This window comes from Esox lucius, chromosome 15, assembly GCF_011004845.1.
Source record: "Esox lucius isolate fEsoLuc1 chromosome 15, fEsoLuc1.pri, whole genome shotgun sequence".
NCBI lineage: Eukaryota > Metazoa > Chordata > Actinopteri > Esociformes > Esocidae > Esox > Esox lucius.
Genome location: NC_047583.1, coordinates 17,088,439 through 17,103,181, shown reverse-complemented (window position 1 = coordinate 17,103,181; position 14,743 = coordinate 17,088,439). Strand labels below are relative to the sequence as shown.

At 39.7% G+C, this 14,743-nt stretch overlaps 1 protein-coding gene across 12 annotated transcripts in view; it reads left to right on the top strand.

Annotated features, from left to right (window-relative positions):
• The first annotated feature begins 298 nt into the window (after positions 1 to 298).
• mark3a (MAP/microtubule affinity-regulating kinase 3a) overlaps positions 299 to 14,743 on the top strand; it is a 31,965-nt gene continuing 17,520 nt past the window's right edge. For 3 of the 12 annotated variants that reach the window (XR_003782924.2, XM_013137382.4, XM_013137379.4), the window contains exons 1-6: positions 300 to 934; positions 2,896 to 3,078; positions 3,203 to 3,256; positions 8,789 to 8,837; positions 12,974 to 13,039; positions 13,734 to 13,804. Coding sequence is in view for 11 of the 12 variants with exons in the window: in XM_013137382.4 (XP_012992836.2) it covers positions 884 to 934; positions 2,896 to 3,078; positions 3,203 to 3,256; positions 8,789 to 8,837; positions 12,974 to 13,039; positions 13,734 to 13,804 (474 nt within the window). In the remaining variant the exon portion in view is untranslated. Of the gene's footprint in view, positions 935 to 2,895; positions 3,079 to 3,202; positions 3,257 to 8,788; positions 8,838 to 12,973; positions 13,040 to 13,733; positions 13,805 to 14,743 lie in introns of all 12 variants that reach the window. The other 9 variants (XM_013137386.4, XM_013137383.4, XM_013137387.4 and 6 more) reach the window with 5 other exon arrangements.

Below are 14,743 nucleotides of genomic sequence, written 5' to 3'. Positions count from 1 at the left end.
GTGTTGTCACTGGACAAGTCATCAGCGCCATCTGAGCCCCTTTTACACACACGTACGCGCTTGTATTCCCAATTTTGTGACCGCATTATTCAATGGCAACCTAGATGAGGTAACCTTTTTATTAGATGGACCTGTAATCTAGCCGTTATCTACTTCTGGAAATGGATGTTCTCACATGTTGGTAACGAATCATCTTGGTGAAGACGGACCTTTAGATTTTTCAAACACATTGTGAAATGTGAATCACTGAGCGGTGACACCGCTATCACTAGCTGCAATGCGCTCCAATGAGGGCTGAGTATTGTGTTCGCTCACTTCCTCTGCTGTTCTGAGTCGGACAGGACTTGGCCTGATCCAACAGAGCCCCTCCGTAGCCATTTTGGTCCCACCTAAAATACGATCTTCATTCGTAATCGGAGATGGAAGATCAAGAGCCAACAGCAAGTCCGAAAGCTCAACTGTTTTGAACAGCGATACAGACGGAAATCAGGACAAAAACTTAAAGGAATTATTTGCGATCGTTAAAGAGCATTCCGCAGTGACTAGCCTAGATTGTAGTCGCTCTGTTTCGAATGAGTTCAATTTAACAGGCCGTGTATGGCACTTCAGAATGGGAAAAGATGGGTATTGGCCTCCATTCTGTATGTAAAGTGTTAGACGTATACCATGGTAATGAGTTAGCGTTACTTGGAAATAGATGTCATTATCCAGTTATTTTTGTGTCCTCTGGACATCTTGACACATTTCAGTTGGATGGACCGATGTTGAGACAGTCTCCCAAATTCATGATTTTGGCTCAGAATCAAGAGTAAAATCGCTTCCACTCGATTTGCCAGATGAGGTGCAGTATTTAATCATCTTGGAAATACAGCGTTCATCGAAAATGTCAACAAAACCTCAACTACCTACAGTCAATGAGAAAGAGGCGGAGAGCGTAAGTAACTTGTTCTAGCCAGTTTGGGGTGTATTTTGCCTGACAATACAAAGTAACTACACTTATAGTTTATAGATTTACATACACTGAAGGTTCGCTACCCTGTCGCAGGAGACGGACATATGTTCCTTTGAACCATACTTTTACTATTCACGCCCTAGCTGGAATCTGCCGTGTTGTCTGATGGCACGACAGATGCTATGTTTTGTCTGTGGACATTGATAGATGGGGTACACATTTGTATTTACATCCAAACCTTACATGTTCGGATTTGAGTCGTTTTCGGTCATTTTAGATGTTAATGGCTCGCCTTACAGTGCACTCCCCTTCCAGATCGGCAAATCGTCTGACAGTTTTTTTTATTCTCGTTGAGAGTATCGGGCAAGGCAAACTATGAGTTATCTCTACAAAACCGAGAGTTACTGTAGCTGGTGAAATGCAATTCAAATCGCCAGCAAGAAAATAACAGATTCTCAGTCGAGTAGTCAAACCATCAGCATAGTTGGTAACGACTCATTAATAGAAATCTCTACAAATGAAGATCATCTGGAATTTAGGATAGCAGTAGCCTACTGTCTCTTGAAATGTCTTCGTGAGTTTGATAGATTTGAAACTGTATAAAGATGCATTCGTTCTCAGTATCCTCTTGTCCATTTTATTTATTCCGGAATTAACATTTATAGGGAATTACTAGCGTTTTACAAGTGTATATCATGTTTTAAGGGCAACCAAATTAGGGTGCTTAAAAAAAATGTAATAAAAGGGGGATTTTCTTTCAGTCAGATAGGTTGTCTAGGGTAGTAGAACAGTGAATAATGTATCTCAGCCGGCGATAACATCAGTATTATGGTTAGCCAAGAAGTGTTCAATTTCATAACAAACTTTTGTGTAGTTGAACACTGTTGAGAGGTTGACATACTTGAGATTTCAGACTAGATCGACTTGCTGAAGGACAGCACTTCTAAATATGTAAATGATCTAGGGCACGATGTCATGTTTTTCATATATATATATATATTAATCCATGCTTTCAAAATAAGCGTAATCAAATCTAACAACCAATGATTTTCTTTTTTTAGAATTTTTGTTCTAAAATGGCAAATCGGCATGAATGTTCCTAACCTTTGCTGATATTGGTAAATCAACATATTAGAGCAATTTCTGTTTGGTGGTTATATTTGACAAATGCTTGATTAGAAAATATGGATTTCAGCAAACAGGTACAAGATAAGAGTTTGATTATTTGAATCTTTAGAGCTATTGACATTTGACAGGTCGTTGTAGTCAGAGATGAAGTCCACAGGTCATTGAGTTTTACCTCGTTATATTATGGCTGGCTTGGTGGGAAGTCAAGCCTGCTCCAACAGACTGATAGCAGTGTCCTGTCTGGTTTATATATTTACAGTAAATCTACTGAATCTAATGTGCATTCAGATTTTTAACATCCTTGTCATAGCAAAAATTATAATTGTATTAAACTGTTTTTCCCTTTTGTCCAGTCCAGTTCTCTATGTAAGAGTACATCTTTCCCACCCATTGAAACTGTATGTATTGTAGCTATTGAGTCAGTTAACCATTGATGGTCAATTTAGGGGTGGGGTTGTTAGGGTGGAGTGAAAGCACAGAGACTTGTTGATGGAACTGACCTGGAGTCAAAAGTCTTTTAGTGTCCAATAGAAACATATTTGATTTTGGGCTGGAGGTGGGGCATTGTAAGCTTTTAACCAGGATCAGTGGATCAATATGCAGTACATACACTGGCTAGTCAGTCACCTAGACTAACCTTTTGATACCTTCAGGGTTTGTTGCTGGTAATCTGTTCTATAAAAACGTGATTGTTGATTTGTTTTTGTCAGTGGATGGAATGCCTTAATATTCGCCACGGTCTGTGCAGAGATGTTCTAGTCTGTCCATCTGTCTGTCTGCCGCGCTCTGTTCCACTTATGTTTGTCTGTCTGCAGCATATGCCTCAAAGCAATGGACGCCAGGAAGTCACCGCCCGCTCTGTCCGCTCAGGGGTCCGCACCCGGAACAGTTGCGGCGACGAGCAGCCTCATGTGGGGAACTACCGACTTCTGAAGACTATCGGGAAGGGCAACTTCGCTAAGGTCAAGTTGGCCCGCCACATCCTTACTGGCAGAGAGGTGAGAGGAGACCGTAGGTCTGCAGCAGGACAGGCTGCTGAAACCCCTTTTTTGGTTTACCTAGTGTCACTTGACATCATTTTACCCTCTCAATAGCAATGTTGTAAATTGTTTCTCTCCTCAGGTGGCAATAAAGATTATCGATAAAACACAACTGAATCCCAACAGCCTTCAAAAGGTAAGTGCATATGTTTGGCTCTAATTCACAGAACTTGAGTGTGGCTGTGTATCCCCTGACCTGTATAGTTTTAGACTGCCCCACTCTGAGACAGAGTAAGTATCTCACTCGCTGCTTAGCTTGCAGTTTCCAGCTGTTTTTCCAAAGCACTATTGATTACAGTAGTTGCTTTGTATTTTAGGCCTGGCCCATTTGTATAGGCTGTGCTAAGCCAACAGAAAAACACTTGAGTCATGAAATGCTTTTCATAAGGTGTCTTGTTGGAAACTTACTGACTATGAAGGTTCTCTTGAGAAAGTATTTAAATTTTTTGGTGATAATGCCAATGAAATAGAAATATTTGTGTTGAGTACTTGATTGAACTCATTTGTAGCCACACCTATGACTCCTTTGCCAACTGATAGCTCCTTGTCAGATTCATCTACTATTGTCCAAGGTGTGAATGTGCACAATATCATATTAGACTGTTAGCTTTAACACTTTTTTAACTTGTCAGCATAGTTCCAGCTATCAACAAATTGAAATGAATAGTAGATACCCACAGGAGCGATGTTGTTTGGGGATTGTTAGGCAATATATGTTCCATTTAAGAACCAATAGAACCAATAGGACACCAGACAATCACGTCTTTGCATCTCTGTCATGTGACTTAGGCTTCAGGTGAATGTTATTGGAGACTTTGATTCGTGGACAGTAGAAAATCTGTCTCTGTCTTGCACTGTGTGTGTTTGGATTCATTTCCCCAACACTGTCCATAGTAGAAACTAGATGTATATGTACTATGTTCGTCTCCGTGAGCACCGACCTTTGTAATGTAGCTGTGATGGTGATGAAGAGCTGTGCACACATGATTAGAGGGATGTGGTCTTTTCAGCATATATTTTTAGTTTGTAACATACGGTTGGAATAGTTTGGGAGAATAGAGGCCCAACGTGCATTTTGACAGAAGCATGTTGTATTCTTTGTTCACTTCCTGTCTCCCTTCCTAGGTCTCTCCCCTTCTTCACCGGAGGTCAAATGACCAAACCAGGTTGTTGTTGCACAGGTTAAAGGGAAAAGGTTAGGTTAATGGGATTGTGGGCAAAACCATTGATTAAATGTGAACAGTTTGTTCTCCTTTCTTTCTGCTGCTCTCCGACTCCCTGCTTCACAAGAAACCATGTGGGTAGCACACATCTTTAAAGGTCCGGTACATTTTTCTGCTCTATCCTATGCAGGGAATCCATTTCTCAGAATTTTCTAGGCAGGATTGAAATGTACCTATATACATAGAGCTGTGTTGCTGACCAGTGACAGAATTAAGCTAATTAAATTCTCCCAATACAAATTATATTGTGTATCATGATACAAATTCAGTTGACATCCATTTTACTGTCACCGGCAGTTTCATGTCTTGTGAGAAGCGTATAGAGATGTAATTTTATTCAGTTTCCCAAAACACCCAGGAGGCAGTCAGAAATGGATTACATTTGTATAGAGCCATGGCAAGCACGCAAAATATGTTAAATTGACAAGTCCTTTCCTGACAGTTTCACAAATTTCCGTCACGTTTAGCCATAATGACCCAAATTGTTAGATCTGAAACTCTCTCTGTCTGACTCCACAACATAGATCAGCAGAGCCTGATTGTACATGTATGTAGTTTGTGCTAATCTTAAAAGACTAGTTCAGTATAGCTGACTTACTGATGTGCAGTGTTTGCTAGTACAGCGCGGATTTCGGGGACTGACTACTTAACATTGTAACACGCTTTGATTAGATTTTTTTATTTGATTCAGTGCTGTTGCTGTTTTTTGAGAGCTGCCAAGTAATTCCTCATGTGTGACACCAAAGTGTTATTCATATCAATGAGGATTAAGTACATACCCTTATCATTGGCTGAAATATCCTTGGAGCCAGAGAAGTGCATAAATAAGTTTACTGGACCTTTGAGTCAGCCAGCCTATGTTTGATTTCAGCAGAAAACTGCTTACCAGTACGTCTTCAGTTGAAAGTTATCCTTGTGCATAGAGATAATTGATCTCACTGGCCACTTCAGTAGGTACCGGTTTGGACCTCCTTCTACCAGCTGAACTGCACTAATTATTTGTGTCATTGATTCAACAAGGTGCTGGAAATATTCCTCAGATTTTGGTCCTTACTGACATTATAGCATCATGTAGTTGCTGCAGATTTGTTGGCTGCGCATCCATGATGGGAATCTCCCGTTTCACCACATCCCAAAGGTGATCTATTGGATTGAGGTCTAGTAACCATGGAAGCTGTTTGAGTACAGTGAACTCATTGTCATGTTCAAGTAACCCGTTTGAGATGATGTGAGCTTTGCAACATGGCGTTTTTTCCTGCTGGAAGTAGCCATTAGAAGATGGCTCCACTGTGGTCATAAAGGGATGGACATGGTCAGCAACAATACTCAGGTAGACTGTGGTGTTTAAATGATGCCCAATAGGTTCTAAGGGGCCCAAACTTTGTGAATGTCCCCAACACCATTACACCACCAGCAGCCTGAACCGTTGATACAAGGCAGGATGGATCCATGCTTTCATGTTGTATGCCAAATTCTGACCCATCTGAATCTTCTGTTGTCCAATTTTGGTGGGCCGGTGCAAACTGTAGTCAGGAGTGGCACCCAGTGTGGTCTTCTGCTGCTGTAGCCCATCTTCAAGGTTCAACGTGTTGTGTGTTCAGTGATGCTCTTCTGCATACCTTCGTTGTAACAAGTGGTTATTTGAGTTACAGTTGCCTTTGTATCTGCTCAAACCAGTCTGGCCATTCTCCTCTGACCTCTGCCATCTACAAGGCATTTTCACCTTCCCCACTCTGATGCTTGATTTGAACTTAAGCTGATGTTGGCCATGTATACACGCCTAAATGCATTGAGTTGCTGCCACGGGATTGGCTGCATAGATATTTTAATTAACTAGCAGTTGAAAAGGTATATCCAATTAAGTGGCTGGTGAGTGTATTTAATAAATAAATAAATCTGAATTGAAAAAGCTGATTCTCAGCATAATTGTCCCCGCAAAGATAGTAAATTCTGATAAATCTTTCCCCGCAGGTTTTTTGTGGCAGGTCCCTGCTGGCACTTCTGGCATAAAGTTTAGGGGGGACAATCAATTTGGCGTAGTGTTTACTGCATTTAGGCATTACAGATTGGGTTAAGTGTTAGGTCAAGGTTAGTCATAAACATTAGGTTGCTAATGTTAGGGTTAGGTTTAGGACTAGGAAATAGAGAGCATGGATTTCTGGGTTAGAGTTAGGTCTCAGCAAGGATAGAAAAACAAACTGTGTGTGTGTGTGTGTGAGAGAGACAGAGGGAACTGACCATCACTCTATATAAGACTGTAATTTCAGCTGTAAGATTGTGTTATCTTCATGGTTTTCTCCTTAACCTGAAACCCAACCCAACTAGTAACCACAGATCAAGGAACTTTAAGCCTAGAAAATAGACTACTTTTGAAAATGTACCCAATTAGGAAATTTACACTTTGTATTTTGAGTATTATTTCTTAAATAAAAAGTGTGGAGTATGTTTTCTAGGTCCGAGAGGAAAAAAATCTAAATGAAATTCTAAGGCACTGAAATTTCAATGTGAAAGGGTTCCTGCATGTATAGACTTTCTGTAGCCACTTTATAGTTCTATAGAGAGAATGTACCTACTGTAGTTTATAGTTTGGAGGTACCTTGATGTTTGAGGCTAGTCTTAATTAAAACTACCGCAATTAGCGCTTGTTTTTTAAATTCTAGCTGATATTGAAACTTAAAGAGCATTTTTGGCTTAGCAGCAACTCTGCTGATTTGATCTATCTAATGGGTATAGAGCATTGGTCTATTGTGTGTGATCGTGTGTACGCTCATAAATGCTTGTGCGAGTGTGAGTATGTGTGCGCACATAAGCGTCTTGATCAAATTCAACTGAAAACATTTAAGTGTATGGTTCTCTACTGCCTCTCCTTTATGACACATTCTGTCCAATAGTGAGATATTAATAGAGAATTTTATCCCAGTCATGTTTTCCAAGTCAGTTGAGCATGCGTGTCATCATTTAGCATAAGGATCCATCATAGCTGTGTAAAACAGATAGCCATGTCAAATGACAACTTTCGAGCTGACGTCTCTTGCTTTGTTTGACCAGCATATACACTTTCTGTGAACAAATACAGTGCAGTTAGAGCTAACATACTCGTAATGAATACTTAAATTAATTCCCAACTCTCAACTTCCTCCCCCATCCTTGATCCAGCTGTCTTAAAGACTTAAAGAAATGGATGGCATCTAATTTACTCAAACTCAACAGCAGTAAAACTGAGATCATGTTGACTCCCAAGGCTCTATCCATCGACGGCCTCTCCATCTGCCCATCCTCCAAGGTCAAAAACTTGGGTGTTATTTCTGACTCTACTCTCTCTTTTGACCTCCACATAGTCTGTCACCAAATCAGCTTTCTTCCACCTCCGTAACATCTCTCAGTTCCTGCTCGTCCGTCACAGACCCAGTTGTAGAGACCCTCAATCTTCACTGGCTTCCTGTCAAGTTCCGCATCAATTACAAAATCCTGCTCCTCACCTACAAGGCCCTTCATGGCCTTGTCCCCTCATACCTGTCCAACCTCCTTTACATACACAACCCCTCTCGTAGGCTCCGTTCCTCTGACACTGGACTTTTCACCATTCCAAAAACTAGACTCTGTAACATGGGGGACCGGGCATTCAGTGTTGTGGCCCCTAAACTTTGGAACTCTTTCCCTTCTGCCACCCGCATCTCAGATTCCATCACCATCTTCAAAAATGGACTGAAAACAGACTTGCTCCTGCTGGCTTTTCCTTCTGTGTAGCTCACCCTAAGCCTTGTTTACTGTTCCTACTATTGTGTTTTAGTTTTTTGTTGATGTACAGTGTCCTTGGGTTTCTTAAAAGGCGCTAAAAATCCTATGTATTCTTTTTTATTATTTTTGAGTCATAATGTAGTATACAAATGTTTTTTGATAATATATGCTTCAAACACAAATGGACAAGTTTCTTCATTGACCCTGATAACATTATGGCAAGTGAAGCAGCTATCTACAGTAGATGGCCAGGACTCAGCGGCCTTTTCAGTATGGTCTGATGAGCAAGGCTTCACCATTCTGATAATGTTACAGAGAGGGAAGTAGCTAGCTCCTAGCTAACTTCACTTTTCTGAAAACAAGCTAGCTACTTCCCTTTCCTAGTAGTTATGATCATTTGACATTTAACAATTACTATGAAATGTACTCCTACTTGATTCTTATATTTAATATATATATGTAAAATAATAAAGGAATAGACACATATATATTTATAAAAATATGATCTGTGTTATGTTGGTATAGAATTATTACATTTATTTCAAGCTATGAATACTTGGGAGTTGTCAGACAAGTAATTAGGACTGATCATTACAACAAAGTTAGATATCTACACTCAAGCTTCTACTGAATGGACTACCAAAAAATGCTGAATACACACAGGTGAAATTGTACTTCATTGTATGCATTTTATTCTCTCGTTCCAGCTCTTCAGAGAAGTAAGAATAATGAAGCTTTTAAACCACCCAAATATTGGTAAGCAGAACACACACGCAGAAATCATACAACACACACCTTTCACCTTGAGTTGCAGTTCAGGAAGGATACAGGATTCCCTGTTCATTAGTTGTGCTTGGCAAATGCAATGTATGACTTTAGAATTTTCTCTTATTAGTTGTGCCTGTCTGTTGGGCAAATCACAACTCTAGATTTCTTTCTAAGTCTTATTTTTAGCTGTGCTTGCAAGGCGCTAGATGTCTCTCATAGTCTTATTATTATTAGTTGTGCTCGCCAAAGGCACAATTGTTATATTCTTGTTACTGGGTTTTCAATCTTCTTTTATTAGCTAAAACAGTTTAAATATAGTAAAATAGTATATAGAATGGTCTAAAATAGTGTGCTTGTGTTCAACATTTTTGCAAACATTTGCATAATTAGCATTAATGGATCCCCTCGAACGGTATCCATTGAACCAAACAACTTTGTTTTAAATGTTTAAACATCTTAAACTTTTTAAACAGGAACAAGCTGGCGAGCACACCACATTAGCTTCTGTTAAGGTCTTTTCTACTGCATTTTCCAATTCACTTATGTCATGAATTCCTCTGCTTGGATGTGATTATAATGGCAAGCACAATAATAACCATGTAAAAGAGAGAGTGAACCTCTTGGCAGTTCCACCTCTGCTATATATAGCCCTGGAGCTCACAGTCACTCATCATCCAGAGACTGTTAGATCAGCTCGTGGAAAACACTGCAGGAAGCTGATTTTTGCAGTCCTCTGTATATCATAAGGATGTGTGATTGCCCTACAGCAGGGGTTTTCAAACTGGGGGCCCACAGGGAACTGCTAAGATGTCTATGGAAATATTGTAAAGTTTCTTCATACATTGACTATTGACTTTGTTATATTCCTTTGATGATTCCTTTGGTAATGTGTTCTTATCCACCTCCAACGGAGCATTATATTCTTCTAATCCAGATCATGTTTGGGAGATGTAGCTAGGTTTATTAGTTTCCCATTGTTTCAAAGTCGATACGCTCTTGTGAGCACCTTAGCTTTCACAGTTAAATAGAACAGAGTTTGCCTGATTGTGGTCACATTCATTTAAGGGGTCATAATAACTGATCTATGTATATAAATACATTTGATTAAAAAAAATTATAATAAAAAAAAATGTTTGGTACCAATTTCTTCAATTTCTGTATTTAAGTATTTGCCAGCAAGAATAAGAAAGGTTCATGACAAAAGCAGTCTTCTTATTATCATTACAGTAGTTGCAAATGATATCCATCAAGTTAAAAATATAAGCACTGTTGACAAAACATACTCAGCAAGTTGTGTCAGAAAAAACTGTCACATTATCACATTCTACATTCCTCATAAAGCTGCATCTTCAACATTTCGAGATTTGGATGGTGTAGAGTTGCACAGATATATCATATGGTGGGATCTTGTGTGTTCTGTATGCTGTATTTGTAAGGCAGTAACCAGGATTTTTTCCATTTAATGTCAAGAATAGCTGTGTTTTTGTAGGATTTGCCTGTAGGTGTAAACAGGTTTTTAATTGAAAAGGTCTCTTAAATATTTGTTTCATGAAGATTTCTTTTGCAATCCAACCCCATCAAGGCAGAGTACCGGAAAACCTTTGTACGTACCAGCATTGCTGAGATTACTTTTCATTAGAATAATCAGACCTTAGGAAATTGCTTTAACAACAGAGTAAAACTCCCTGAAAGGAATTAGAAAGTCATTGTTTTATAGATTGCCAGTATGAGAGAATAATACACCTGTTGCTGAATACAAGTTAATATTCCCTTGATGTCAGCTGGGTTAGGGCAGTTACTTATGTCTGATAAAGATGTCTGAATTATTGATGATGATAACTTTTTCTGTCCTTCTTGCAAATGTGACATAATTTGATAACATTTGCTATTATTCTTCTGTAAAAAGTATTTTTTTATTTGTCACATCCTATCTGTGAAAATTGGGCAAAAAGTCCTCCCAGTCGATGTAAGAGACTCTTAGGCGTGTATGAATATGTTTTTAAAAAAGACCACTTTCCATGGATTGTAATAACTTTTTAATGTGACTGTATCTTTGGAAATTAAGCCCTAAGGGTTCTACCTTGGTCTCATCAGACCATAACACATTTTCCCTTGTGGTTTTGGAAGATTGTGTCTTCTTGCTAAAACATTATGTCATTTATATTGTCTTGCTATCTTACCACAGAGCTCTGACTTGTGGAGAATATGGCCAGTGATTATAATATGTAATAACACCCGGACACACACAGAAACTCTTAAAATATATGAGGTTAGTTGAAGGAGAGATCTAATTAACTGAGAAATGCATATACAGTTGTGCTCCAAAGTTTGCATACCCTTGGAGAATTGGTCACATATGTAAAAGAAAATTATTTTATTTCTTATAGGATTCACCTTCAACTGTAGGTCATAACAGAATGGCACAATCATAAAACAAAACATGGAAACAAAAAAAAAACGGACCCCTGTTCAAAGGTCTGCATACCCTTAGTTCCTAATACTGTGCATTGCCTCCTTTAGCATCAATGACAGCATACAGTATTTTCTAATAGTTTTCTATGAGGCCCCCGTATTCTTGCAGGTGGTGTAGCTGCCCATTCGTCTCGGCAAAATGCCTCCAGGTCATGCAAAGTCTTTGGTCATCTTGCATGAACTGCACGTTAGAGATCTCCCCAGAGTGGCTCAATTATGGCCACTCCAGAACCTTCACCTTTTTCTGCTGTAACCACTGGAGGGTCAACTTGGCCTTGTGCTTAGGGTCATTGTCATGCTGGAAAGTCCAAGAGCGTCCCATGCACAGCTTTCGTGCAGAAGAATGCAAATTGTCTGCCAGTATTTTCTGATAACATGCTGCATTCATCTTGTCATACATTTTCACAAAGTTCCCTGTGCCTTTAGAGCTCACACACCCCCAAAACATCAGTAAGCCACCACCATGCTTCACAGTGGGGATGATTTTCTGTTCACTGTAGGCCTTGTTGACCCCTCTCCAAACATAGTGCTTATGGTTGTGACCATAAAGCTCTATTTTGGTCTCATCACTCCAAATTACAGTGTACCAGAAGCTGTGAGGCGTGTCAAGGTGTTGTTGGGAATATTGTAACCAGGCTTTTTTGTGGCTTTGGCGCAGTAAAGACTTCTTTCTGGCAACTCAACCATGAAGCTCATTTTTGTTCATGTATTGTCATATTGTGCTCCCTGAAACAACCAAACCATCTTTTTCCAGAGCAGCCTGTATTTCTCCTGAGGTTAACTGTGGGTTTTTCTTTGTATCCCGAACAATTCTTCTGGCAATTTTGCCCTGAAATCGTTCTTGGTCTACCTGACCTTGGCTTGGTATCAAGAAATCCTCGAATTTTCCACTTCTTTATAAGTGATTGAACAGTACTGACTGGCATTTGCAAGGCTTTTGATGTCTGTTTATATCCTTTTTCATCTTTATAAAGTTCCATTACTTTGTTACGTAGGTCTTTTGACAGTTATTTTCCGCTCCCCATGGCTCTGTTTGTAACCTGCACAGTGCATCCACATGAGAGCTAACAAACTCATTGACTATTCATACACAGACACTAATTGCAATTTAAAAAGCCACAGATGTGAGAAATTCACCTTTAATTGCTACTTTCACCTGTGTGTGTCACCTTGTGTGTTAGTAACAAGGCCAAACATTCGAGGGTATGTAAACTTTTGATCAGGGCAATTTGGATGATTTCAGTTATCATTATGATTTGATGATAACAGAAAACTATGTGATAATAAATTGCTTCATATGACCACTATCCTTAAATAAAAGGATAAAAAGTATTTTTGCATGATCAATCATATTTTCAAAATCAATGCCTACATTTCACAATTTCTGCCAGGGCATGCAAACTTATGAGCACAACTGTATATTACATTTCCTTAGCCTCAAGACTTTCAGCTGTAGAATATGTGAACTGGATTCCTTTCTTTGAGCTACAAGACATTGCTCTTGATGATGAGGAACAGAAACTCCCTTAAACCATCTGTCAGCTATCCAGTATTTTTTTTTTATTCGTTTTGCCAAAAAGATGCAATTGTTAGTTGTTGTTGAGTGTGAGCCTAAATACAAAGACACATTGTATTCTCTCTTTTCTCTTCAGTCAAGTTGTTTGAGGTGATTCAGACAGAGAGGACACTGTACCTGGTAATGGAGTATGCCAGTGGAGGTGAGTAGTATTGTGCTTTGACTTTTTAGCTGTTATATAGCAGCTGGTTTGGGATAGGCCTGGGTAAAGAGTCAAACAGAAGACATGTATTATGCTGCAGTGGCATTCCATTCATGACATACATACGCTAGTTAGTTTCTGGACAATCTGTCCTGTTGACAAGTCCTGCATTTAGAACAGCGTTGTAGAGAACTCGTGACAGTTTCTTAGATGCGTACAAAGGCCTATACACACACTCGCTTGCTGCTTCTGCAGGTCGCCCATTGTTGATAGCGTGTTTTGAGGATGGGGAACTGGAGATTATCGGGACAGTTTATGTTGGCGCTGTATCCCCTCCCACCCGAAGAACACATCCACACGTGTGACCCCCCAACCCTTCAGCTGCTGTTCACTTGCAGCAAGGCCACATAAGAGCTCCGTCACGGTTTAGCATGGAAAGGTTTCAGGAAACAACACACAGGTGTGCAGGTTGAGGAATGTTTCCACCGCTCTCAAAAGTAAAGGAATTAGACTTCTGTATCCTTCTGTAGTTGTGAGGAACAGCTGAGCTTGCATGTTGCCCATTCCTTTAGATGTTTCCCTTAAGCTCAACCCTAATCAATATTTAGGCTGATTTGTGATGTTTTCGTCAAATGTTTTCTTTGAAGTACAGAACCTTTTATTTGAGCTACTTAATTTTGTCTTTGCCCTGCAGGAGAGGTCTTTGACTACCTTGTTGCACATGGAAGGATGAAGGAAAAAGAGGCCAGAGCTAAATTTAGACAGGTAGGTACAGGACTTTACCCGCAGTGTGCTGATTCACACCCTGCCTGCCTGTCTGGTCGCATGACCACAAGACATCACTAGTCAGAGTTCTGACCCACCATCAGTGTGAAGTTATGAAAAGGAACAGAACACAGGGCTCCACTCATCACTTAGTGCTGGCTGTCACTGATTGGGTGGAATTGGGTTATTGCCTAGACAACGCACTCTGCGGTGGACAGACAGTCACACTCAGCAGTTTCTAAAGTTTAGCTTCCTACCTGGTTGGACTGCGGATACATCTTGCTGCAGAGTTTCACTGGGGGCTGATGAACACCTAGTGCTGATGCTAACACAAGAAGAGGAGACTGCTGTTTCTCTATATATAGTATTGTCATGTCTGCACTGGGTGTCTGAGACAATCTTTCTCTAGCTGTGTATGCTAAAACCACCACAACTCCTGACCACATCCTACATATACAGTGGGTATAAAAAATAACCACCCCCCTTTGAAATTATCACAGTTTGTTGCTTTGTAGCCTGAAATGAAAACGGACAAAAACAATGTTTGTTTTATTCAGCTGTATTTACAACTTATAACATCCAAGTGAAAGATATAATACCAAGTTGTCAGAAAAAAAATATTACAAATTAAAAAACAGAATCACTGAGTTGGAAAAATAATCACCCCCCTCCTAAAAAGGACTTGTATACCCAACCAGCTGTAGTTAATCACCTTCTCAATAGCACACAAAGCCAATTGACTTTCAACTGTGATCAGCTGTGGTCATTTTGATTAGCTCAGCATGAAACAAGCTTTTCCTGAAGCATTTCAGTCCTTGGTAGTGCAACTGAATAAAACAATCAACTATGGGTGGCAAGGCATTGTCAAAAGATCTCCAGGATAAAGTTGTGGACAGGCACAAGTCAGGAGATGGATAAAGAAATATGTCAAAGGCTTTA